The sequence below is a fragment of the Mya arenaria genome, chromosome 16 (genome assembly GCF_026914265.1).
Source record: "Mya arenaria isolate MELC-2E11 chromosome 16, ASM2691426v1".
Classification (NCBI taxonomy): Eukaryota; Metazoa; Mollusca; class Bivalvia; order Myida; family Myidae; genus Mya; species Mya arenaria.
The window spans coordinates 19,020,949-19,048,595 of record NC_069137.1 but is presented as its reverse complement, the minus strand read 5'-3'; the positions used below and the strand labels follow the sequence as shown (position 1 = coordinate 19,048,595).

At 34.9% G+C, this 27,647-nt stretch overlaps 1 protein-coding gene across 1 annotated transcript; it reads right to left on the bottom strand.

The window, feature by feature from the left end:
• LOC128221463 (uncharacterized) lies at window positions 1–27,216 on the bottom strand. Its single transcript, XM_052930069.1, has 8 exons — window positions 27,068–27,216; window positions 23,239–23,256; window positions 22,461–22,655; window positions 5,900–5,941; window positions 5,697–5,738; window positions 2,963–3,004; window positions 2,768–2,809; window positions 1–1,454 (listed from the first exon to the last, which is right to left on the bottom strand). The coding sequence occupies exons 1-8, from the start codon at window positions 27,214–27,216 to the stop codon at window positions 1,010–1,012; spliced, it is 975 nt and encodes a 324-aa protein (XP_052786029.1). The 3' UTR covers window positions 1–1,009.
• Between the last annotated feature and the right edge of the window lie 431 nt (window positions 27,217–27,647).

The window sequence follows — 27,647 nt, the reverse complement described above, 5'->3', positions numbered from 1 at the left end:
TATCAAAGCAATTACTTATTTTTGGGGAAACAACACTTGCACACTCAAACAATATGTGTTAAAGTATAGTAAGTTTATTTTACTTATTCTGAGTAGTATGTAATATATCGGTCATGACAAAGCCAATTATTATTCAATCTACTTGTGCTTTAGAGTTAAAGATGCACTCTTACTCCCAAACAAGATTTACCACAATTAATAATACCTTTCTAATATTTAAAAATAATAAATGTCGAAAACAATGGTTCTTGTGAAGGATACAACGTTTAATTTGAATGAAATGAGCAAAAACACGGTATTTCTACGTTATGTAGACCACAGTAAATCTTTTAGCATTCACCAATTATTTGATATTTTTGAGCGTTCTGCTATAAAATAAACTGTTAAAATCTTAATGTCAGAAATAAATATTTTCCATAAATGCATTATTTAGTAAGTACTTAAAGGTTTATCAGTGTTGATACATAAATTTATGTTTGTTATACATGGGTATGTATTGATTTTGAATAAGATTGTCACTTTAAATTAGAAGGTAAGAAATGGAATACATTGCATAGTAGGAGATCAGCTATGTTGTTCACAGGATAGTTTATACACTTTTTAAATTTACTGTTTTGCAGTAATACAAAAAGGAGATTCGAAATATTAAACTGTCATGTGACTTACATATTGCACGCAAGTATTACTATAATTTTCACTATTAGTGTTTTATTGGCATTTTACACAATGATACAACACAAACTACAGGGAAATATGAAGAAGAACTTGTCTATGGACACACTACAAGAACCTTAACGACAATGAACTAGATTCACATACATATTAACATTACATACCCTAATTCATACACCAGAAACAAGACTAACACATCACTAAAATTCTACAAATACTAAAAAAACCAATCTATGAAATAATAGTGTACATATATATTGTTACAGTATGAGAATGTATAAACATAAGCTATGCAAAATGGATAATTTATGTTCAGGCACGTAAGTGCTTAGTATCCTCAATCTTTGTGCCATCTTGAGCTGTCGCAGTGTGTCAATGTGTGATCCCAGGCAGCTGAATAGATGTAGAGTGGACACATTTTGTTTTGAATGCTAGGTTTGTGTTTTTCTAAGTAATTCTTGAAGTCGTCTGATCCTTTAACGAGAGCTGTTTCTAGCATTCGGTAATCATCAGTCCACTGTTTAAAATGGACATCAATTGTTTTGTACCATTCATCTATTTCGTCAGCATTCAGACCGACTAAAGGCATAATCTCAGTTGGATTCCCTAGGCGTTTAATATCCTCCTCCAGAGATTGTACCACGTTCGGTTGATTTGGATGAGAGCCTTTTGTGTCAGGTGGGTGGATACTTATGTATGTTCTTGCAGGTGTTTCAAGAGAGACATGACAGTCCGAATGCAGCCAGTAATACAAGAAACAGTATTTCTCAAGTTGCTTTGTTCTGAAATATAGTAGTTCAAATACAACGAAGTACAAGGCATACACAATACTACGAAGGCAATCAAATCTAATAGAATATGAATTCAACCTTTTGACCCGGATACATTCATGTTCATATACAAAATGGTAAATAAAGCTTAATGATGTTTGTTTTTTAAGGTTGTGTTATTAAAACCTTGTTCAGCCAAAATCACTTTCATGTTTTATAGGGTCAGACATCGAAATAGTGCATTTCATTCTGTCTGGTGTGTGTTTTCAATGATAAATAAAAAAAAACAACACTCTTTTTGATTACTTGCTCATAAAAACAAGCACGAAATGTAATTAAATATGAATTATGGTCACTTTCAAAATGGTGAAGCAAATACTTTATTGGAATGAGATACACACTAAATGTCTGATTTGTATTATTATGCATGTAACAAATATTCATAAATAGTAGTGACCACATTTTCGCGTATGGTCAATGTCATTAGAGTTGCTCAAATTATCATCAGTGAAATAGTGATGCATGTTCTGTTCTGACTTTCTAATTGACAGCATGTCATATTTAAAGGATATTCAAACCGACATTAAACGAATAGTCTGTCAAACACAATGTTACCAGTGTGACGTCACCAGGTTGTGTAGGGATTACGGGTTTAAGTCTACCGATGCATGAGCCGTTTGGAGGTTCTTCAGTAGTTTGCATTATAATAACTAGAGCCATGTAAGTACAATTAAATCCTGACGGATTTCATGGAGTACATGTTAAATAAATATCATTTTGCTAGTGAGTTAGTTTTTTTTTCGTAGCTTAAGTTTGTGTTGCTAGGGAATAATTAAATAGTGAATTGTAAATTTGTCTGATTGTTTCTATCAAATTCTTAATTATCAGTATCAAAACATATGTCCTCGTTTTTTGATAAAACAAAATATATTCAATCCAAGTATTTGATTTTTAATTGTTTTCTTAATTTTAATCGAAGAAATATGTCTATGAAAATAATTAGGAAACGTTGTTAAGGTTATGTACATAGTTGCAGTACTGCTCTATATTTATCTCGGCGATTGGGTGTTTAGTATTACTTTACCAACTGTATGATCCACAAATACTGACTTCTGTTAAACTTCTGCTTGACTAGTTATATCTGTTCAAAAGCTTTCAGAGAAAACGAGAGTCATTAAAATTCAGATGCAACTTGAAATCGACATTATCTAAGTAGTGTCGTAGATGCAGACAATCAAGGACAGGTTAAACTCACACGCGAAGACAATGTAAGACACTGCATAAATAACAATTAATAAAGAAATCGTAAAACATAAATCATTCACCTCAAATTTTCTTCCGTCAGCTTTTTATTCATTTCTTCATGCCTGAAAGGAACACATTTTAGACATATTTTAAACAATCCAAACGTTAGATTCATCCGATTGGCATAGACACCTAATGTTGAATATTACTGTATTAACATAGTCGCTTGCATAACGAAATATTAATAAAAAAGCTGTAAAATATAAATCATTCACCTCAATTTTTCATCCTTTAGATCTTGAATCGAAATTTCCTGCCTGAAACGAAATCATTTAAAGGTTATAATAACATAATTGCAACATTACATTCATCAGATTAGTCTAGACACCTTATGTTGAACCAAAAAGTACATTAACACATTTGGGAAATGTAGAATTAAAAACAAAAACATTATTTTCGAGAAAAACCAATGTTCAAGCCTTTTTCACAAAACATAAATTAATGACGAATATCGGATGAAATGTTTGTTGCAAAAATTATTTTCAAACAGTCTCTATATTGACACATTTATTTTTCTGTATTTGAAAATATTTTCGTAAATTAAGATAAAAAGTATTTAGCACGAATTTGCAAATTTAAAACATATTCAAGTGCATTTTTCGGAAAATCTTATCCTATCTATGTCATGTTCGACGAATTTTGGTAGTTCGAACATATCATTCACTCAGAGGATAGTTCAAGGCAAGCAGAGTACAGGCATTATCTGTTCGTATTCATATAACCATTAGCAATGACCACAATATTGCGTGTAGATATAGAACTGAATCATTTTCATCAAACCGGATAAAAATAGATGGATAATGCCATAGGAGTTGTTGTCACGGATGAACCTTATTTATTATAATAGCTTTACTACAGGGCCTCAATTGTGCACATACGATAAATGAAATAACATTTTTGGCTCATTTTGGTAGATTGTAACATACCGGTACGTAACATACTGCTAACAAACACCGGTACGTAATATTTTGAGAACATCAACGGTACGTAGTTTTGCAAAAATTAACGGTACGTAACATACTGCAAATACTTCTGGTATGAACCCTTATCGAACATCAACGATATGTAACATATTGCGAACATCACCGGTGCGTAGCATTATGCGAATATCAACGGTACGTAACATTCTGCAAATATTTCTGATCTGTAGCTTCATCGAACAGCAACGGTTTGTAACATACTGCTTACATCACCGGAACAATATATACTGTGAACATCACCAGTATGTAACATTTTGCGAACATCACCGGTACGGAGCATATTGCGAACATCACCGGTACGTATCAATTTGCGAACATCACCGGAAAAAGCATATTCCGAACATCACCGATACGTATCATATTGCGAACATCACCGGTACGTAGCGTACTGCGAATATCAACGGTACGTAGCATTTCGCGAACATCAAAGGTACGTAACTTACTGAGAATATTTCAACAGGAATCTTTGAGAGTATCCCTTAATAAGTGTTAAAAATGCTTAAACACAAGGATGCAAACACGGACGCCAGGTCTTCAATATGAAGTATTAAGTCCGTATACATTTAACGCACAGTCTTTCAAACACAATGCTTACTGTGTGACGTCACCAGGTTGTGTCTGGATTACGGTTTTAAGTCCACCGATGATTGAGTCGTTTTGAGTTTTATTAATAAATTGCATTAAAAATAACTATAGCCATGGAAGTACAATTCTATCCTGACAGATTTCAAGGAGTACCGTAAATGGTGCGGACAGATAACTGTTTACGACTGATTAGCTACTGATTACTTGGAACCAGCTAACTAGTGTTCTTAGTCTCGTCCACGTATACCAATTTCCAAATGTGTTTAAATAAATGTGAAGTGACGCACATTGTCGAATGCTGCTGAAATGTAAATCATTGCCTTTTAAAACGTTATATGCTTTTAACTATAGCGTGAATAGAGTCTGTAAACATGACATAAGTGGCTGCCTTTTGTAATCTTAAGTGTTATTTTTTTTGCAATTTGGTCAAATCCCGGTCACTTTTTGGTACCTTAGGTTTAACAACGCTATGTCAAGTAAAGCTATGTCAGCTTGGCGATTCTGGATGTAACTACACCAAAGTGAACTTACAACAACGACGGCATGGCAATATCTGATGTAACAACATCAAAGTGAACCTACACCTACTTCGGCATAGAGATTGTTGGTGTAACTATATCAAAGTGGACCTACACCTACGGCGGCATGGTGATTCTGGATGTAATAACACCAAAGGGATCCTACACCTACTGCGGCATGGCGATTCTGGATGTTACTACACCAAAAGTAATCCTACGCCTACTGTGGCATGGCCGTTCCGGATGTCATTTTACCATGTGCATTACTGTGTTAAATAAAATGTCATATTGTAAGTAAGTTAGTTTTTTTTTTATTCGTAGCCTATAGGGGATTACTAAAGAGTGCATACATTTACGCTCGTTGCAGCTATTTTTGTTTCCTTTCGCGTTTTTGTTTCTATCAAATTCTTAATTATCAGTATTAAAACATACGTCCTCAGTCTTTTGAGAAACAAGATATATTCAAAGCAAGTATTTGATTTTTAATTGATTTCTTCATTTTCATTGAAGTAACATGACCATGTAAATGATTAGAAAACGTTGTTAAGGTTATGCACATAGTTGCAGAACAGTTCTAAGTTTATCCCCGCGATGGAGTATAAAGTATTAAATTTACGAAATATATGATCCATACATACTTTATACTGTAGAAAACTGTTTCATTCTATTTAAATACTTATATCAGTTCAGAACCTTTCAGAGTAAACGAGAGTCTTTTAATTTCAGTGGCATCTTGAAATTGACCTTATATAAGTAGTGTCGTAGATGCAGATAATCAAGGACAGGGTAAGCTCACACGCGAAGACAATGCACGACACTGCATATATAACGGTTAATAAAGAAATCGTAAAACATAAATCATTCACCTCAAATTATCTTCCGTCAGCTTTTTATTCGTTTCTTCCTGCCTGAAAAGAAAATATTGAAGACTTATTTTTCAAACAATCCAAACGTTATATCATTCGATTGGCATAGACACCTAATGTTGAATCAAACTGTATTGAAATAGTCACTTGTTTTGCATAGTGAAAGTTTCATAAAAAAAAGACGTAAAACATAAATTGTTGACCTCAATATTTCATCCTTCAGATCTTGAATCGTTTTTTCCTGCCTGAAACGAAATCATGTAAAAGTTATTATTATTTTCGAGACAAACCAATGTTCAAGCCTTTTTACAAAACATAAATTAATGACAAATATCGTATGCAATGTTTGTTGCAAAATTTGTTTACAAACAGTCTCTTATCTTTAAACATTTATATTACTCACTTTGAAAATAATTTCGTACATTTAGAGAAATAAAATTAGGCACGAATCTACAATCTTAAGTCATACTCAAGTGTTGTTTTTTCGGAAAATCTAATACAATCTATGTCATGTTTGCAAGTTCGAACATATCATTCACCAAGAGTATAGTTCAATGCAAGCAGAGTACAGAAATTATCTGTTCATATACATATACACATCAGCAATGACCACAATTATGCGTGTAGATATATAACTGAATTGTTGTCATCAAACCGGACAATACTAGATGGATAATGCCATAGGAGTTGTTGTCACTGATGAACCTTATTTTTTAAATAGTTTTACTGCGGGACCTCAAATGGGCACATATGTAAAATGAATTAATATGAACACCAAGGCTCATTTTGGTAGATTGTAACATACCGGTACGTAACATTCTGCTAACAATCACCGGTACGTAGCATTGTGCAAACATCAACGGTACGTAGTTTTGCGAAAATTAATGGTACGTAACATACTGAAAAAAATTCTGGTATGTGCCATCATCGAACACCAACGGTACGTAACATACTGCTAACATCACCGGTACGTAATATACTGTGAATATCGACGGTATGTAACATATTGCGAACAGCACCTGTACGGAGCATATTGCGAAAAAACACCGGTAAGTAGTATATTGCAAACATCGCTGGTGCAAAGCAATTTGCGAACATCACCGGAACGTAACATTTTGAAAACATTACCAGTACATACCATACTGTAAACATCAGCGGTATGTAGCATTTCGCGAACACCTACGGTACGTAACATGCTGGAAATGTTTGTGGTATATACCTACATCGAAAACAAACGGTACGTAACAAACTGCCTACATCACCGCTACGTAATTTACTTCGAAAAAAAGTAGGTATATACCTACATCGAACATCAATGGTACGTAACATACTGCAAACATTACTGGTACGTAACATATTACGAACATCACCGGTACATAACATATTGAGAAAATATTTGGTATGTTGCATATTCCGAACATCAACGGTACAGCGCATATAACGAACATAATCGCTAAGAAGCTTACTGCGAATATCACCGGTAGGTAGCATATTACAAACCTTACAAGAATGGTAGCATATTACGATCATCTCCGTAGGTAGAATATTACGATTATCTCCGGTACAAAACATATTGCGAACATCACCGGTACGTAGCATATTACAAATATCTCCGGTACGTAGCATATTACGACAATCACCGGTACGTATCATTTTACGAACATCTCCTGTACGTAGCATATTACGAACATCCCCGGTACGTAGCATTTTACAACATCACCGGTATGTAGTATATAACGAACATCACCGGTACATGGCATATTACGAACATCTCCGGTACGTAGCATAATACGCATATGACCAGTAGGTAGCATATTACGAACATCACCGGTATGTAGCATATTACGAATCTCAACGGTACTTAGCATATTGCGAACATCACCGATACTTATCATACTGCCAACATCAATGGTACGTAGCATATTGCGAACATCAACGGAACGTAACATGCTGCAAATATTTGTGGTATGTACCTACATCGAACATCAACGTTACGCAACATACTGCCTAACATCACCGCTAAGTCAAATACTGCGAACATCACCGGTATCTACCTACATCGAACATCAACGGTACGTAAAATACTGCAAACATAACTGGTACGTAACATATTGCGAACATCACCGGTACGGAGTATATAGAGAACATCACCTGTACGTAGCATATTGCGATCACTTCCGGTACATAACAAATTACGAACATTTACGGTATGAAACATATTACGAACATCACCAGTACATAGCATATTACGCAAATCACCGGAACGTAGCTTACTGCGAATATATCCGGTACGTAGCATGTCACGAAAATCATCGGTACATAACATACTGCGTACATCACCAGTACGTAGCATTTTGAGAACATCACCGGTACGTAGCATAAAACGAACCTCACTAGTACGCATCATTTTACGAACATCACAGGTACGTAGCATATTGCGAACATCACCGTAACTTAGCATATTTCGAACAACCCCGGTACGTAGCATATTACGAAGATCACCGGTACGTAGCATATTGCGAACATCACCGATACGTAACATACTGCAAATATCATCTTTACAAAGCTAACCCGAACACCACCGGTACGTAGTATTTTGCGAACATTACCGGTAGGTTGAATATTACGAACATCACTGGTACGCAGCATATTGAAAACAATCACCGGTACATAGCATATTGCGAACATCACAGGTACGAAACATACTACAAACATTACCGGTACGTTGCAAATTATGAACATCACCGGTACGTAGCATATTACGAACATCACCGGTACGTAGCATACTACGAACATCACCGGTACGTAGCATATTGCGAATGTATACGGTAGGTAACATATTCCGAACATCACCTGTACGTAGCATATTACGAACATCACCGGTACGTAGCATATTGCGAACATTACCTGTACGTAGCATATTGCGAACATATACGGTATGTAACATATTCCGAACATCACCGGTACGTAAAATACAGCAAACATCACCGGTACGTAGCATATTGCGAACACTGCCTGTACGTAGCATATTGCGAATATATACGGTATGTAACATATTCCGAACATCACCGGTACGTAAAATACTGCAAACATCACCGGTACGTAGCATTACCCAATGTAGAATAAAGTATTAAACTCTCATATATAGAGACGCTTGAATAGTTTAATCATTAATTTAGCTTTTTGAACCCTTCTGAACATCCAACGTTAAACATGTTTAATGCGTTCGATTTTATGTTGCTTATATATTTATACTTATGTTTACGAAAATGATCTTAAGTACAATTGTTATATTTGTTCTGATGACACCACATATTGTATTATGTGATAGTCATAGTTTCAATACTTCATCAATGCTTTGATTTAACGGAAGAGATTACATAGCTGTCCAATGTCATGATATACATAAATGGAGTGAATTTCGTCTCCATATGTTTCAAAGTTTCATTGTTATGTTAACAGTATTGACGACACATAGTGTCTTGCATTGGCGGCTTGGCATTCACAATAAGCTGCATCAATGTATAAGCATTGCGGATTTGGTCTCACCAGAACACATGAAGAACGGGCGTTTATAAAGTTAAAATCCAACGAACGGATTAGATTCCGGATCACCGGTTACCATCCTTAGTGATTTGTAAAAGGATTTTGACCTTGATGCGCATGATTCATTTCCATGAATACTAAGGAGGAAAGCACATGATATATTAGTATTCACAAAGGCATGGTTAAGTAATGTTTGCCTGTTTGTCAGTTACTAAACTATTTTACGCTATTAATCATGTTATGCTGAATCCTAAACCAAACACGTGTTGTACAGAAGGTGTTTGCTTAGTTTGTACACTTTGTAAAACAAAGTTTCCGAATATATTTCAGCCTAGCAGAGAAAGGGCCTGATCATTTTGTGAATATACAAACACCTGTTTACATTTTTTGCTAAAAACCGTACTGCCAAGTACATCTATAAACTGTCATTGTCAGCAACAACCACAATTCTGCATAAATACGTAGACATGTATTTTTCATTAAATCGTACAGAAAGAGAGTTAATGCCATAGTATTGTCATTAGTAAACATAGTGATACTTGTCTTTTTTCTCATCATTAGGTTAACAGCATAGCTACATGTCACATTTTGTGGATGTTAATTCCGTCATTAAATGCATAGAATGTCGAAAAACGATACCAGTATAAGATCACCAGGTAATGTCGGGCGTCCGGTATTGAGTCTGCCGATGCATGAGTCGTGTGGAAATACAATGTTCATATTATTTATGAGAATTATAACCCTTGTATGCTGATTGTTTCGATCAAATTCGTTTATACTATTAGTCAAACATATCTTGTCAATTTTACATATGCGAGAAACAAGATATATTTTATATTATATAACAATGTTCTTGAATTTTAATTGTTTTCTTCATTTTCATGTCAGGCACATGTTTATGTGAATACAAAAAATGTTGCTAAATGTATGTACATTGTTGCCGCACAGTTCTGAGTCAATCTCGACCATGCACTATTTGTAAAAAAGAAGTTGTATGCTCCATACATTCTTTATAGAAAACTGTTATTTTACATATCTTGCCAGAAAATACGAGAGTCATATTATGCCTGATGCATCTTAAAATCGACTTGATATAAGAAGTGAGCTTATTTGTTTATAGGTTTCATTTTTGGAATATATTGTATTTATATTTGGAAATGTCCTCTATCCAAGAAATGGTAAGCTCATATGCGAATTATTTTATACGAAACTGCATAGAGTCGTGAGCGATAAACTATGTACCTCAAATTCCCTTCCGTTAGCTTTTTAATATTTTGATACTGTCTGAAAGAAACACATTTAAGACATAGTAATTAACATTCCAAACGTTGAATTCATCAGATCGGCCTAGTCACCTTATGTTTAATCAAACACTGTTGACATAGTCATTTGTTTTGCATATAATCCGTAATAAATGAAGGAGTAGTAATACAAGAGCCGTTCACCTCAAATTAGTATCCTTCAGTCTTTTAATCGCCCTTTCCGGACAGAAGCGAAAACATTTAAGACATTATACTACATAATTTAAATGTTTAATTCACTCGATCAGCCTAGACAAGTTCCCGAAAAAATCTATTGATTAAGGAATGTTCATGAACTATTTTGAAATAATCAATGTTTTTCTCATTGAGCTGAAAAGTGAAAACAACCAATCATTAGTTAGTTGCTATGTCAGGATGTCTGTGAACGTTTTGAAAATCAGGTGATATTTGTTTTACTTAGTTTTATGAAGGTGATGCTGCATTTGTACACTAGTCATAAGGTTCATAACAATGGTTTCATAATGTCCTGATTACATTTTACAATATGTCTGCTACAGTGATATTATTGAAATGAATGATGATTATAAATAGGTAAAGGATAATAGACATAGTACAGCATTAACAAGCATGCCACTAGGGTTAACGTTGCTATAATTTATTCTAAGAAATATTTACATTCACGTAGTAGCATGGCTATGTTCATAACGTATTCCGGTACTAGCGTAGCAATGTTAATAACGTGTTCCCGTTATATGCATGGTTACGTAGGTTACGTATTAACGTATAAGCATGTTAACAAACTTGGTTTTCATTTGCTGGTAACATTTTAGATATTGTGATATTGTGAATTTTAGGGATTGTTTACCACAAGACTGGCATCGAATGATCATTTACTTCTGAAAAACTGAAATATGACAGGCATAGAATGCGACTCTTGATTGTTTTGTGTTGAGTTTAAGATCCTTATGAATTTCATTAACTCTCCCCAATAATGTTAGGTCTTAAAGGTGAAACTTGCTTGAACTTTGCTGAGTAAATACAAACTTCAGTTATTATCGTGACCAAGAAAAGTAAGTTCCTTATTTTGTTTTATTCCTGACCCTTGTTTGATTAAAATTCGGTTTCTGCAATATAATTAAGTTCGTAATATCTTCCTTTTTGTGATTTTTTTCATGGCCTTGAAACTAATTTCCACGCGTGTACAATCACGAAATCATTAAAGATTTTGCGACAGAAGGAGACGTATCTTATATCTTAAATCCAAACATAGGTACGTACAGTATGTACATAAGGATGTCGTATTTTAAACTGAAGTTTTTTTTACATAAGTTATACAAGAACTATGAAACACATTTTGAATAGTTCATGAACATTCCTGAATCATGTTTTCGCCTAGAAATATAATTACTTTTATTTATATTCACGCATTTTAACTGTAGAATACTAGAAAATAAACATTGAGAACTCTACTACTGTCAAAGAATGTGGTTTGCAGTTGCACAGAGATGTGACTTATCAGCAAGAGTTGATGCTATTGGGTAAAGTTAAATATGCGACAACCATATCAATGGACTAATTGACTAAGGTTAAACTTATATAAAACATTTTTTGAAAACTGTGCAGTTTATTCAAAATACATCACCCTGTTATCATATGATATTTTTGCGCAGAAATATGTACTGTAGGTCACACATACTTCGCAAATGTAAACGCCAAATGAACCTGCCGAATTTATATCGTATATTCAACAATATACATGCAGTAGTTTAGAGGCATGGATAACATTTACATTTGCTATTCATCAGATATATATCCTTGAACGTAGGCATAGCTTTTTTAAAGAATAGGCACTGATGCCTCGGCTCGGTTACAAGAATCATAGTAATACCAAAAGGTAAATGCAGTGTGTAGTGTGTCTTGCAGTTTCGTAAATGCAACCTTAACAGTATAACTCCACTAAATACGTATTGTTTTAAAACAGTTTAGAATAATTATAAATTATTATACACATGTTTTCGATGATTCTCCGTAGAGAAACGTACTCTATAAAAAAGAGTTAAACAATTAAAACAAAGTTGGTGGAACAGCGATAGAGGTCATTTCCCGTATAATTTAGTATATTGGTTCAGATTACTTGATTAAGAAAATGCTCACATTTTTTAAATGATCACATACATAAAAGTTGCATCTTAAAATTGTTTTATTTTCAGGACGTTTTTGATATTCTAAGAAACATACGTAACGTTAGCTAGAGTAAATAAAACATTATTTATTTTGGTCATTAAAAACTAATTTCATGAATTTACTTTTGCATTCTTCCAATTTCCCACAGCTTGAATTTTTTCGCAGATCAATTTATTAATACTCATACAAACACACTTCTAGTATCTATGCAAGGATAAAACAACAATAAATATCTACACATACCAAAGATATATTTGGAATTCCCCCATATAAAAATATACTTATTACGTGTAAGTTTACCCCACTCGCACTTTATTATAGTTTGCGAACATATACAATGTATGCTTAAGTTTAAGTAAAAGCACTTTAAATGGCATATTTTTAGTTCTAAAGCAAAATTGTTATTCCACGTCAAACAAACGATCTGATTAAAGTGATATAAACAAACCAAACTGGTTTGATAATCTATGTGAAAGTGCCATGTATAAACATTGGAGGTCCGTAAAGCTTATATATGTAAGATATATCAGTCACAGTTGCAATTGTGTACAATACACGCAAATACGCTTGTTGTGATACCCTGTTTCAAACGAATTCCTTTTTGTAACGAACTATATTTTTAACAGTAGTGCGATTCGATTTCAATCATGACCATGTACCTTTTTACATATCAAACATTGGACTTATAGCGTGAGCATTTTGTATCTAGAAATCACTCAATCTACGAGGTGCGGATTCGAACACTAAACATTTCATGCCGTAGGTCCTATTGACCGCAGTTTATAATATATACATATGAACTGTCGGTCTTTGATTATGTAATATCTTATCCAACACAACGCATTTACATTCGTATGCAAATAGATTAATTTACGATCTCACCGACTAACTCACCGACTGACTCACCGACTGACTTTCTGACTGACTCACCGACTGACTCACCGATTGTGAATCGAACACACAAAGAACTACTAAAAAGGTCGTGGCCACGACTTAACATAGTCTTGTGCACGAGATAAACAAAAACCTCACATATCACGGAAGACATTTTTCATATGGTTGCAAATGTTGTTCTTGCATTGTTTTGGCGGTGGGACTGTAGTTCTTTGTCCTTGTTTGATCTTTGTAAACTCCTCAGATAAGCAACTGTTTCGGATGAAATTCTCGTCAAGCGCGTTCACGGTCCTGGCAGACTTCGGCGCGTCAGTTCTGTCACATTATCTTTCACAGTCTTGAACACCATGCCTTGCCAATTACTTCAATTCTTGTAATTCACTTTCTTTAATAGACAAAAAACCGGCAAGGTATATAACAATATAAAATTAATCTGAACAAGTGTATCTGCGTTATATGGGTACATACGCAAATATGTAAAAACATATATTAATGTTCTATTCATACATGAATTTTATTTTTAGTTGAAATAATAATGTTTTTTAAACATTGTTTACGATTTATTTCCAAGTGTACATTTCTATATATTATATTCATTTACTCTAATTGCATGCTAGATTGTCGTCAATATGAAAAACTATTATCTGGAGTGGTCGTTTTTTTGTTATATTACGTAACAGATTAGTTATCACTTTAGTTGATATTTGTCTGAAAACTGTCTTGTTATTGACTTGTAACGAATACTTTGACAATGAAACTTAAAATTACATAAAAGTATGTATCTTCGTTATATGGGTTTATATGCAAAGATGTAAAAACTATATATATGTTCTATTCATACATGATACTTCCCTTAAAACCATACTATAAGCTCCTATTCTATAGAAAACAACAAAATCAATACTGTTCAATGATATTTTTTTGGATGTCTCAGTTAAGCGATTTGGGACACCGATTAACTCAACAGGATAGACTTGCAACATGAGAACGGTAAGTCTTATAAACAACATGCTTGACAAAAATGGAGCTTACAAACGCGGTCGACTGGCCGAAGAAAAACTGAGTTAAAATCCTTCTTTTAGGGAAAACTCAGAAACCCCTGCCTGTTTGTCATCCAGATTTACAGGATTTGTCTCGTACCACTAGATGTCGGGCCTCATCACCCGTAAGCTCTTTTACAATTAGGAATAATTATATTTATATGATTCATGTACACGTACTATAACACGTTATACAAGTGTCAATTACAACGCTATGTATACAAGTGAGAACAAAACGATCATTCATATGATGAAATTGCATAATAACAGAAAACTTTCACCTTAAACATTTGCTGGTAAAATTTTACAATCATTTGTATCGATGTAAGCGTATCGGGCTCCTAGAGCTGAATGCCTTTTCATTCATATGCGCACGAAATATTAATAATATAAAACGCCACCTGGCGGTTATTCCATTACAATGGAAAGAAATTTTGTTCTAATTCGTTTCACTCAAACGCAGAAAATAATATTTATTTTCAGCTGAAGTAACACTGTCTTTTTTTAGATCAATTATGATTTATACCCATGTGTATATTTTTATATATTTTATTCATTTACTCTTAATGCATGTCAGATTGTCGTTCAATATGAATACTTATTATCTGGAGTGTTCGTTATTTGTTATATTAGCCAGCTTATAAAGACGAATGTTGGCACTTCATAAGTTATTAAGACCCTACACATAATAGAGGCCCAGTAAATAATTAATAAACTATAATGTTGGTTGCGATTGTTCTGAAAATCTATCTTCCTTGCCTTGTAACGAATATTGCCATAATCGATCTTGAAATTATGTATTATTATATTTTAAAATTGATTATAAAAAAGGATGTTATTCACACGATATGAATGATATGCTGCAACTTTGTCAATAATGCGTCAATAATTAATTTGAAATATTTAAGGAATGAATTGTGGGGTTTATGTCATTATCGGGGTATGAACGCAATTGGGTTGGTCAAAGTACGCGTGGAGTCCTTCGGACTCCACACACATTGACCAACCCAATTGCGTTCATATCCCCGATAATGACATCAACCCCGCAATTCATTCCTTATATTTACACCACTAGTTCATTATTTCATTCAAGAATTGTTTTTTTTCCTTTATTTCATTTAAGAAAACCTTTCAGTAATCCGTTCTTACCCATTCTATAAATAGAACGACCCGACTATAACCGGAAACATGTTTTCAAATGACGTCACAATAACGCGGGAAAAGATCAACCACTTGAAATCACTTTAAAACGTAAAATTGAAACACTTCTGGTACCAATATATTTAAAATATAATAAACTAACACTTTTAAAAATGCTGATCTATATTTTACGGGACCTGCAGACACAATACAACCAATAACAAGATCAATAGCTTTCATGTATATTGTTATGCATTGAATTATGATCCGAACATATCCGAAGATGTTGCGTTCATCGATTGATGAACGCAATTGCCGAAAGACAGTTCATTTAAGGAATGGAAGTTGAGGTGTAAATATATAATAATAAACTATTAACCATTTCAGAAGGTACAAGGAAATTACCAAAACAGCATTGAACGATAAACACATCTACTAACACATACTATCAACGCATATATACCACACCCATCAACATTAACACCAATGCACGAGGGTATATTCACTTTTGAACGGACAGTGAAACAGGACATCAGTCGAATTAGATTACTTGGAATTTAAACTAGGTAACATGCACACATCAACACACATTGGCAAACGGTTATCAATAGTTACAAATCATAATATAATCTTCATATTCACTCCCTCATTGAAGATATTGTTGTTTATCGGCGAATAGTTAAATAATTAGTGTTGATGTTTTGACATGAATGATATGAATGAACTGTATAATCAATATTGATATGTTCGATTAAAGTGATTATTTTTTGGTGAAATGAATATATTTTCTGAATGTTTTAAAATTCCTTTAACATAATCAAAATGGTTTTTAGAAAAAAAAATGAGAGTTTTAGCAATAGTAAATGGTAGAAAAATGTATTCATCTAATGACTTCACTTGATGAAATTTACTTTGTACATCTTATTTAATCAGAAAATAATTTAAATATTTTGATTAAAATGCATGCGCATTCCCATTGACTGCGCTCAATAATGTTAAGATTCTCTTCATAAATTTCATATTGGATATTTACTTTGTTACAAATCGTGCTTTTGTATCAATCCATAGTGACGATTCAACGATTTTTCTTAGCTATCCTTCATTAGTTTATACATGTTGAATATATAGCCTAAACCAAGACATGTTGCAATTGTTGTATAAATACAGAATACTGGGTTAATGCCGCTGATAGAAACAGTTTATCTGGCAAGGCGGATAAATAAATCGGGATATTTAATGTGAGCCTTAAAAAAAGAGACAAGTGTTGATGTGTTTTCACACTAGTGACACAGTACTTAAATGTGCATGTTTTCTTCAACCTGTCCAAAACATTAACATCAAAATTTATTCCTTACGTTTACCGTTAAGGTAAATATATTATAATAGTGCAATAGCAATTCACAGCAGAAAAGCTTGTGAGTGTACATAAACATAAACATTGATTCTAAACTAAAATCGCTCAAGAATGAAATATCGCTCGACATAGGCAAAGAGACTAGTCGCATTGATGAGCTTATGACCTCTATGAAGGACGTCCAAGTTCGCATACGAGCTGTCGAAGATGGTGTGCAAGCCCCGGCCGACTTGCCCCCGCGCAATGTAAATCGTCTGAATGACCCTGACTTCTGCACTATTACCACTGGGATACAGAAGCATGACGGCGAGGATCTTCTTGAAAAGGCAAATAACCTAATACGTGCATTGGGTGAAGAGGTTTCTTCCCGCGTATCAATAACGAGAACAGTACGTCTACCAAGCAAAATTCAAGGAAAACCGGGTCCTTTGAAAATAAGCTTTGGCGAAATTCAAGAAAAGGTACTCGTTCTCAGAAACAAAATGAAGCTGAAAGACATTGAAACTTATCGCGACGTGTTCATTAAGAGCAGCAAATCCCACGCAGAAAGACTCATAGAGCTCAACGCATGGACACTTCTTCGCCATCTCCCACAGGGCGCCAACTACCGTGTTGATGCCAACGGACGCATCCGCACCCGTCCCGACCAGCAGCCCACTGCCCCACGTGATGGTAACTAGGATGCACCCCGTCCCATTGGAACGTCCGTCCATATAGTGCATATTAACGTTTGCGGATGGACAAAAGACAATGAAAATCTTCGTGTTGCAATAATCAACTCATTTGATGCTGATATCATCTCCGTTTGCGAAACTCATTTACCTGACAGAAATGTAATAGAGGTTGAGGGATATTCATGGTTTGGCTTCAATAGAACCGAAATTCACAGAAATGCACCCAAAGCGTCTGGCGGTGTCGGACTTTTGGTAAAACAGCGGATTATAAATGACTATGATGTTGGCGTGGTTGACCGAGCCTACGACGGAATTCTAGCTGTTAACTTCACAAATAAAGCTACGCAGTCCGATTTTATTGTATTATCGTGCTATTTGCCACCGGAAGGATCCACACGAGGACGAGATGCGCAGGGCTTCTTTGCGCATCTTTTAACGCAGATATACGCGCATGCAAACTGTGACCAGATGGTTATATGTTCGGACTTTAACGCCAGGATAGGCTCATTATCAGATTTACTTAATGAATGCGACTCCATACCGGAGAGAAAGGTTATTGATAAAACTGTAAACCAGCACGGCCATGATTTCGTTGAATTCCTATGTGACTCTAAGTTCTGTGTATTAAACGGCCGTTTTCAACGTGATCTAGATAACTTTACGTCTATTTCGAGAAAAGGGCAAGCTGTTGTTGATTTTATTTGTGTCCCACACGGTATTTATCAGCGCTGTAAAAACTTTAAAGTTATAAACCCCCATGACATTATTGATCAACAAGGATTACAGGGATTATTGAGTGAGCGTTCACGCATTCCTGATCACTGCGCATTAAGTGTAAATATTGACACGGGCTATAGTGCACCTTTATCTGGTACAAATACTGCTACAGAGACCCCCCGCGAAGATCGATTTAACCTTCGGCGTATCCGGTCTGACTTCATGGACAGTGAGAGGGTCAGAACTGCTTTACTTTCTCTTATCATGCAAAAAGAAAACTCAAGGGAGACTCAAGAATCTATTGACAGTCTATACATAACTCTTTGCGATGTGATTTTGGTTGAAATGAGTGATAAAATTCCGAAATTGTCAAGTTCAAAAAGAACATCAAAAAGACTGAAACACACAAAACCATTCTGGAACAATAAATTGCAAGATCTTTGGAACGAGCTCAGAGAGCGTGAAAATAGATTCCTTAAGTGCAGGGATGACAGGACATTAAGAGTACGTCTGTACTCGGAATATGTTACAGCCAGGAATAAGTTTTACAAGACTCTCCATAGAACAGAACGTGTTTATAGAAAGGACAAACCATTGAAATCGAGACCTTTGAGGCAAATAACCCCAAAGAGTTTTGGAGCAAAATCAAAGGGCTGGAACCACGGAGAGACTCGCGCATTCCTACTGAAGTGTACGAAGCCGACGGATCTGTTACGAGTTATGAAAACATAGTATTTGACCGGTGGAAAGAGGACTTCAAAGACTTGTACAATTGCCAGGAATTTGATAATTTCGACAATGGACATTACAACCGTGCAAAGTTACATAAACTGTTACTTGAGAACAATATAAATGATCCCCTATATGAAACGAACGAATCATTGAATAACAACATTTCATTAGAAGAGATAGCATTTATAATACAGAAATGTAAATCTGGTTCGGCCTGCGGAATAGACAATTTACCGTATGACGTTTTGAAAAATCCACCAGTTATTGCCGTGCTACAGCAATTATTTCAATTAGTGTTCGACACCAGCATTATCCCTTCAATATGGAGAAAGGCTATTATTTACCCAATACTTAAGGATCCTCAATCTGATAAACGAATACCAATGAAGTACAGAGGGATTAGCCTTTTATCGTGCGTTAGCAAAATGTATACTGCATTTTTGAATAAACGGCTCTCGAAGTACCTTGAAATTGAAAATCTTCTTGCGGATGAACAAAACGGATTTCGGGCAAATAGATCGTGTGAAGATCATGTATTCACCTTAAATAGTATTGTTAGAAACAACAAGAACGTCTTTGCGGCATATATCGACCTGCGACGTTGTTTTGTTAATATTGATCGAGACATGCTATTGTACAAACTGTTGCTGACTAGAGTAGATGGAAAGTTATACAACTCGGTCAAGAATATTTATGCCAGTTCCTCATTTTGTGTCCGGATAAATAACTCTCACACCGACTGGTTTGACTTTGTAACAGGCGTGAAACAGGGCTGCACGTTGTCGCCGACACTTTTTGCCATCTTCGCCAACGATCTCGTCAAGGAAATAAATGACCTGGGTTGTGGCGTAGCTATTGGAGAAAATCAGGTATCAATGCACATGTACGCTGATGACATAGTGCTTATGGCCGACAGTGAGGAAAAATTGAAGTCAATGCTAGATGTTCTCAACAGCTGGTGTAAACGTTGGCGTGTGATGATTAATACGTCAAAATCAAAATGCATGCACTTCCGGAAAGGACGCACTCAACGACCACAGTTTAATTTCCACATCGGTGAAAATGTCCTTGAAATCGTGGACAAATACAAATACCTCGGTATCGTTTTCCAAGATAAAGGCGACTTCTCGTTTACTTGTGAAGGTCTCTCGAAAGGGGCCGGCAGAGCACTTGGAAGTGTCATCAGTAAAGTACACACACTGAAGGACCTTGGATTTAAACCCTATGAAAAATTGCATAGCGCATGTGTTGTGCCCGTCATGGATAACTGTAGTTCGGGTTGGGGATACAAGCAATTTCAATCATCAGATAACGTCCAAAACCGTGCCCTACGTTACGCTCTTAGTGTTCATCGATTTGCTCCAATACCCGCCCTAACCGGGGACACCGGGTGGATTCCCACCCGCTACCGCAGATGGAGTAATATGCTACGCCTCTGGAATAGACTCGTGCTAATGGACCGAGACCGGCTATGCGCGCAAGTATTTGAAACGGACTATAACAGATGTACTACAAACTGGTCAAGCGAGGTCAAGGACATCATGATGCATATCAGATTATTGGATAAATTCAATGTTAAGCTACCTGTTGAAATCCCGACTGTGCATATGCTTGTGCGAAATCATTACACTAATAACATTTGGTCAACAGATGTAGGATCCATGCCAAAACTACGAACATACCGTGAATTTAAACAAGAATTTAAATGTGAAAAGTATTTGAGCTTGGCTCTTAAGAAGAACGAACGTTCATTACTTGCTCAATTTAGGACTGGTATATTGCCACTACGAATAGAAACAGGTCGTTATTTAGGTGAACCAGTCAACTCCAGACTCTGTAAACTTTGTGATTCCCAAGAAGTGGAAAACGAGTGCCATTTTGTCATAAAATGTCAATTGTACAATGCTGCAAGAACTACATGTTTAGGACCACTTATGTCCAACGATGAATTTGTAAACCTCTCTGATACAGGCAAAATCACATATCTCATGCAAAAACATGTCATACAGTTAGCAAAATATATTGTGAAGACATACACCATAAGGAGAAATACGATATATTCTTAACGCATGAATGACATTGTGTTTCTATTCAATACACATGTTTATGTTTAATTATTTTGCCTCCATATATTTGCACATGTACACGTTTGCTTTCGCTTTTTTCTTTCAATCTTTATCGAATGAAATTATTACCTCTTTGAACAATCTCCATATTTATAACTCATAGATGCTATATATGTATAAACTCGATTACCTATACCAGGTTAACTGCACTGTAACATACAAATTTAAAAATGTATAACTATAAATATATGCTTTACATAACGTTAATATTTAGGTGACTTATAGGTCCGATGGGCCGTGTGTAAAATATACTATATGTTTGTATTGAAAATGTAATTATGTTATATACACATGTCACTATAATAAACAATTTATTTACTTACTTACTTACTAAACGTTGAACGACACTTCACAATTATCAATTCATGTATATTTTTTTTTCGCAAATTACATGTAACGATTAAAGATCACGAGTATGTAATTATTCGCCACATTTTCCATGGGTTTAATTTATGACGATATTATTGTTCAGAACTGCACTGGCACATATGGTGTTATTAGTAAGATGTGTCATTTACCACAGAAATTGAATTAGCTCTCGTTGATTGCTACTTATGTTTCAGCATTTTGCGGGTAGGATAAGTGTACTGAATTTCTAATCAGCGCCATTATCATGCATAGTGTTTGGATTTTCTGGGCGAGTGATTCTCGTGGTTATTAGCCGATGGACTATTGGTAAGATTTTGGAGCACTGTTTGTGTTTCCCGCTGTCATTTCAGAACAGAAAAGAAGTGAGTTTTCGGTCACATGCCCAACTGACTGTAGATACACATCATGTGGTCAACAAACCAATTTAACCAAAATGTTCCCGGCATCATATTATTAAATCGATTTGATAAATAAGAAAATCATTTTGCTTCACTTTTAAAAGGTTACTGGAGTCAAACATCGAGGACATTGAAGCAAGTCATTCATTTATCAGTGACCAGTATGATGGATTACTAGCAACGTCTGTACAAAACACGAGCGATATAGGATTATAAAAAAAATGAACTCAAACATGTGAAATGTGAAAACAATCAGTTAAAAAGCCTCGCTGAGAATGCAAAGGCAAGTGTGATCGATTTAAAATGTCGTTCAATGAGGGATAATTACTTGTTCTGGGGTATCCCTGAAGGCCCGTGGAACATGGTATTCGGTGGCAGTACGCCCAGTGTCAATTCCGGTGGACCGACGTATGCTTCCTCCTGTGGCCCGCCTTCCGCAACTTCCGGTGGACCTCCGCCCGCTCCATACGGAGCAAACGGACCGCCATTGTCATACTCTGCCGTGTCCCAATCGGGGTATAAACTGAAGTTGTTTACATAAGTTATACAAGAATTATGAAACACATTTTAAATAGTTCATGAACATTCCTGAATCAAGTTTTCGCCTAGAAATACAATTATTTTTTATTTATATTCACGCATTTGTATTTAAAACAAAATAATATAACTACGTATACCATGGTTGGCTTGCTGTACATTTTCATTAAAGCAAACACAAAATTGTAACTTTGTTTTCATCCTTTTCGATATTGTTGCTCATATATACACATATAATTTAGCATGCACGAACTACGTTGGTATTAATTCAAATTTATATATGAGGATGTATAAAACTAGCTTTATAATTAATAAGCTGCCATGTAAGACGAGTAGAATTGATACTGATGGTCTACATTAAACATACAAAAAATGATTTGTGTCTTCCGACCTGATAAATTATGTTAAATACATCTTAACACATGTTAAGGTACATTGACACTAAAATAGAAGCCGACATTGAAACATTATGTTTTCGTTTCATAAACATCATCGATATTTAAATAAAGGAATGTATACATAAACGAGTTTGCGATACATCAAAATTTATATTTTAAAAACATACTTACAATCGTCTCTCTTCTTGCCTGAAAGGAGAAATACATCAATCAATAGTTAAACAAGTACAATGTATGTGATAAATTGGAGATGTATATGCACGCGGAAAGAAGGGGTTTGTTGACGCACATAAAGTCATATGATAACTCGTGCATAACAAAAGGGATAATACGATTGGTTGTTTCTCTGACATCGGAGATAATAAATTATTGTTATCGAAAATTAAGTTTCGCAAACAGTTAAATAAATATAGAAGACATATAATTTAATAATTTAGAAAGCATTAAACATGATCGGGACAGTAATATATCTTGTATACAAATCTTTAAAATTAGCGGTTCGTAAAAAGACGATTATCAAGATTCAATATGTCCGGTTAACGAAATAATATGGTTGCCGGTACAAAATAAAGTTTCTTCAGAATAAATTAATTCCAATCAATTATAATTGAATATATGTACTATTACAAAGCCTATTGCATACGTAAATGTTTATAATAATAACAGTTTAACTGTAGAATACTAGAAAATAATCATTGAGAACTCTACTACTGTCAACGAATGTGGTATGCAGTTGCGCAGAGATGTGACTTATCAGCAAGAGTTGATGCTATTGGTTAAAGTTAAATATGCGACAACCATATCAATGGACTAATTGACTAAGGTCAAAATTATATAAAACATTTTTTGAAAACTGTGCAGTTTATTCAAAATACATCACCCTGTTATCATATGATATTTTTGCGCTGAAATATGTACTGTAGGTAACACATACTTCGCAAATGTAAACGCCAAATAAACCTGCCGAATTTATATCGTATATTCAACAATATACATGAACTAATTTAGAGGCATGGATAACACTTACATTTGCTATTCATCAGATATATATCCTTGAACGTCGGCATTGCTTTTTTAAAGAAAAGGCACTGATGCCTCGGCTCGGTTACAAGAATCATAGTAATACCAAAAGGTAAATGCAGTTTGTAGTGTGTCTTGCAGTTTGGTTAAAATGTTACCTTAACAGTATAACTACACTAAATACCTATTGTTTTGAAACAGTTGAGAATAATTATAAATTATTATACACATGTTTTCGATGATTCTCCGTAGAGAAACGTACTCTATAAAAAGAGTTAAACAATTAAAACAAAGTTGGTGGAACAGCGATAGAGGTCATTTCCCGTATAATTTAGTAAATTTGGTTCAGATTACTTGATTAATTCACATTTTTTAAATGATCACATACATAAAAGTTGCATCTTAAAATTGTTTTATTTTCAGGACGTTTTTGATATTCTAAGAAACATACGTAACGTTAGCTAGAGTAAATAAACATTATTTATTTTGGTCATTAAAAACTGATTTCATGAATTTACTTTTGTATTATTCCAATTTCCCACAGCTTGAATTTTTTCGCAGATCAATTTATTAATACTCATACAAACACACTTCTAGTATCTATGCAAGGATAACACAACAATAAATATCTACACATACCAACGGTATATATGGAATTCCCCCATATAAAAAAATATACTTATTACGTGTAAGTTTACCCCACTCGCACTTTATTATAGTTTGCGAACATATACAATGTATGCTTAAGTTTAAGTAAAAGCACTTTAAATGGCATATTTTTAGTTCTAAAGCAAAAATTTTATTGCACGTCAAAAAAACGATCTGATTAAAGTGATATAAACAAACCAAACTGGTTTGATAATCTATGTGAAAGTGCCATGTATAAACATTGGAGGTCCGTAAAGCTTACATATGTAAGAGATATCAGTCACAATTGCAATTGTGTACAATACACGCAAATACGCTTGTTGTGATACCCTGTTTCAAACGAATTTCTTTTTGTAACGAACCATATTTTTAACAGTAGTGCGATTCGATTTCAATCATGACCATGTACCTTTTTACATATCAAACATTGGACTTATAGAGTGAGCATTTGTGAATCTAGAAATAACTCAATCTACGAGGTGCGGTTTCGAACACTAAATATTTCATGTCATAGGTCCTATTGACCGCAGTTTATAATATATACATATGAACTGTCGGTCTTTGATTATGCTATATCTTATCCAACACAACGAATATACATTCGTATGCAAATAGATTAACTTACGATCTCACCGACTAACTCACCGACTGACTCACCGACTGACTCACCGATTGTGAATCGAACACACAAAGAACTACTAAAAAGGTCGTGGCCACGACTTAACATAGTCTTGTGCACGAGATAAACAAAAACCTCACATATCACGGAAGACATTTTTCATATGGTTGCAAATTTTGTTGTTGCATTGTTTTGGCGGTGGGACTGTAGTTCTTTGTCCTTGTTTGATCTTTGTAAACTCCTCAGATAAGCAACTGTTTCGGATGAAATTCTCGTCAAGCGCGTTCTCGGTCCTGGCAAACTTCGGCGCGTCAGTTCTGTCACATTATCTTTCACGAAGTCTTGAACACCATGCCTTGCCAATTACTTCAATTCTTGTAATTCACTTTCATTAATAGACAAAAAACCGGCAAGGTATATAACAATATAAAATTAATCTGAACAAGTGTATCTGCGTTATTTGGGTACATACGCAAAGACGTAAAAACATATATTAATGTTCTATTCTTACATGAAATTTATTTTTAGCTGAAATAATAATGTTTTTTAAACATTGTTTACGATTTATTTCCAAGTGAACATTTCTTTATATTATATTCATTTACTCTAATTGCATGCTAGATTGTCGTCAATATGAAAAACGATTATCTGGAGTGGTCGTTTTTTTGTTATATTATGAAACAGAGGCCCCATAAATAATTAATTAGTTATAACTTTAGTTGATATTTGTCTGAAAACTGTCTTGTTATTGACTTGTAACGAATACTTTAACAATGAAACTTAAAATTACATATACATCGTTTGAAACCGGCAAGGTATATAAAATATATCTGAACAAGTATGTCTCTTCGTTATATGGGTTTATATGCAAAGATGTAAAAAATATATATATGTTCTATTCATACATGATACTTGCCTTTAAACCATTCTATTAGCTCCTATCCTATAGTAAACAACAAAATCAATACTTTTCAATGATATTATTTTGGATGCCTCAGTTAAGCGATTTGGGACACCGATAAACGTATACAGGATAAACTTGCAACATGAGAAAAGTAAGTCTTATTAACAGCATGCTTGACAAAAAAATGGAGGTTACAAACGCGGTCGACTGGCCAAGGAAAAACTGAGTTAAAATCCTCCTTCTAGGGAAAACTCAGAAACCCCTGCCTGTTTGTCATCCAGATTTACAGGATTTGTCTCGTACCACTAGATGTCGGGCCTCATCACCCGTAAGCTCTTTTACAATTAGGAATAAAATACATATCATTTATATGATTCATGTACACGTACTATAACAAGTTATACAAGTGTCGATTACAACGCTATGTATACAAGTGAGAACAAAACGATCATTCATATGATGAAATTGCATAATAACAGAAAACTTTCACCTTAAAGATTTGCTGGTAAAATTTTACAATTATTTGTATCGATGTTAGCGTATCGGGCTCCTAGAGCTGAATGCCTTAACATTCATATGCGCACGAAATACTCGTGCCTATTAACCACTCGTGCATATAAAACGCCACCTGGCGGTTATTCCATTACAATGTGCTAATTGTGACTAGGACTACTAAGAGGACAGTTTCACTCTTTCTTCGCGTGTGCACGTGCACAGCCATTTTGATTGCCACGTGTGGAGATGTCGAGAGTAATCCCGGGCCACCAAAACAAGATACATCTCGCAGCAAAAGTCATCAAAAGCAGTACCCGGAGGCCCGAGGGGCATGTGGAGGACCCTCGGACGTCCCGACCCCCCGTTGCTTAACCCAGGACGGTGTTGAACCTAGACAGCGGACAATGTCCTCATATACTTCTCCACAATCGTCACAATCATCACCTTCTACCGGGGCATCCATGAATAACGGAAACAGTAGGTCTAATAATGAATCAGAAATGGTTGCTTTCCTTAGAAATATGAAAACTGATCTAGATAATCAAAATGGTCGTTTAGTCACAGACATCGGAGAAATAAATAATAAAATTGATTCAGTGTTTTCGTCTATAAATGAACTTAAGCAACACAATGAATGACTTTAACAAGATAATGAACTGCTTCGTGAAGAAATGTCAAGTCTTAAAAACAAACTTGATCAACTTGAAAACCAGTCACGCAGAAACAATCTACGTTTTAACGGAATAAGTGGGTTCCTCAATGAGAAATGGGCTGATTCCGAGGACAAAGTACGCGCATTCCTGCGAGGTACACTGAATTTGGAAGTACAAGCGGACACTATTGAAATTGACCGTGCGCATCGAGTTAAATCCCGGGACTTAAGTAAATGTTCTA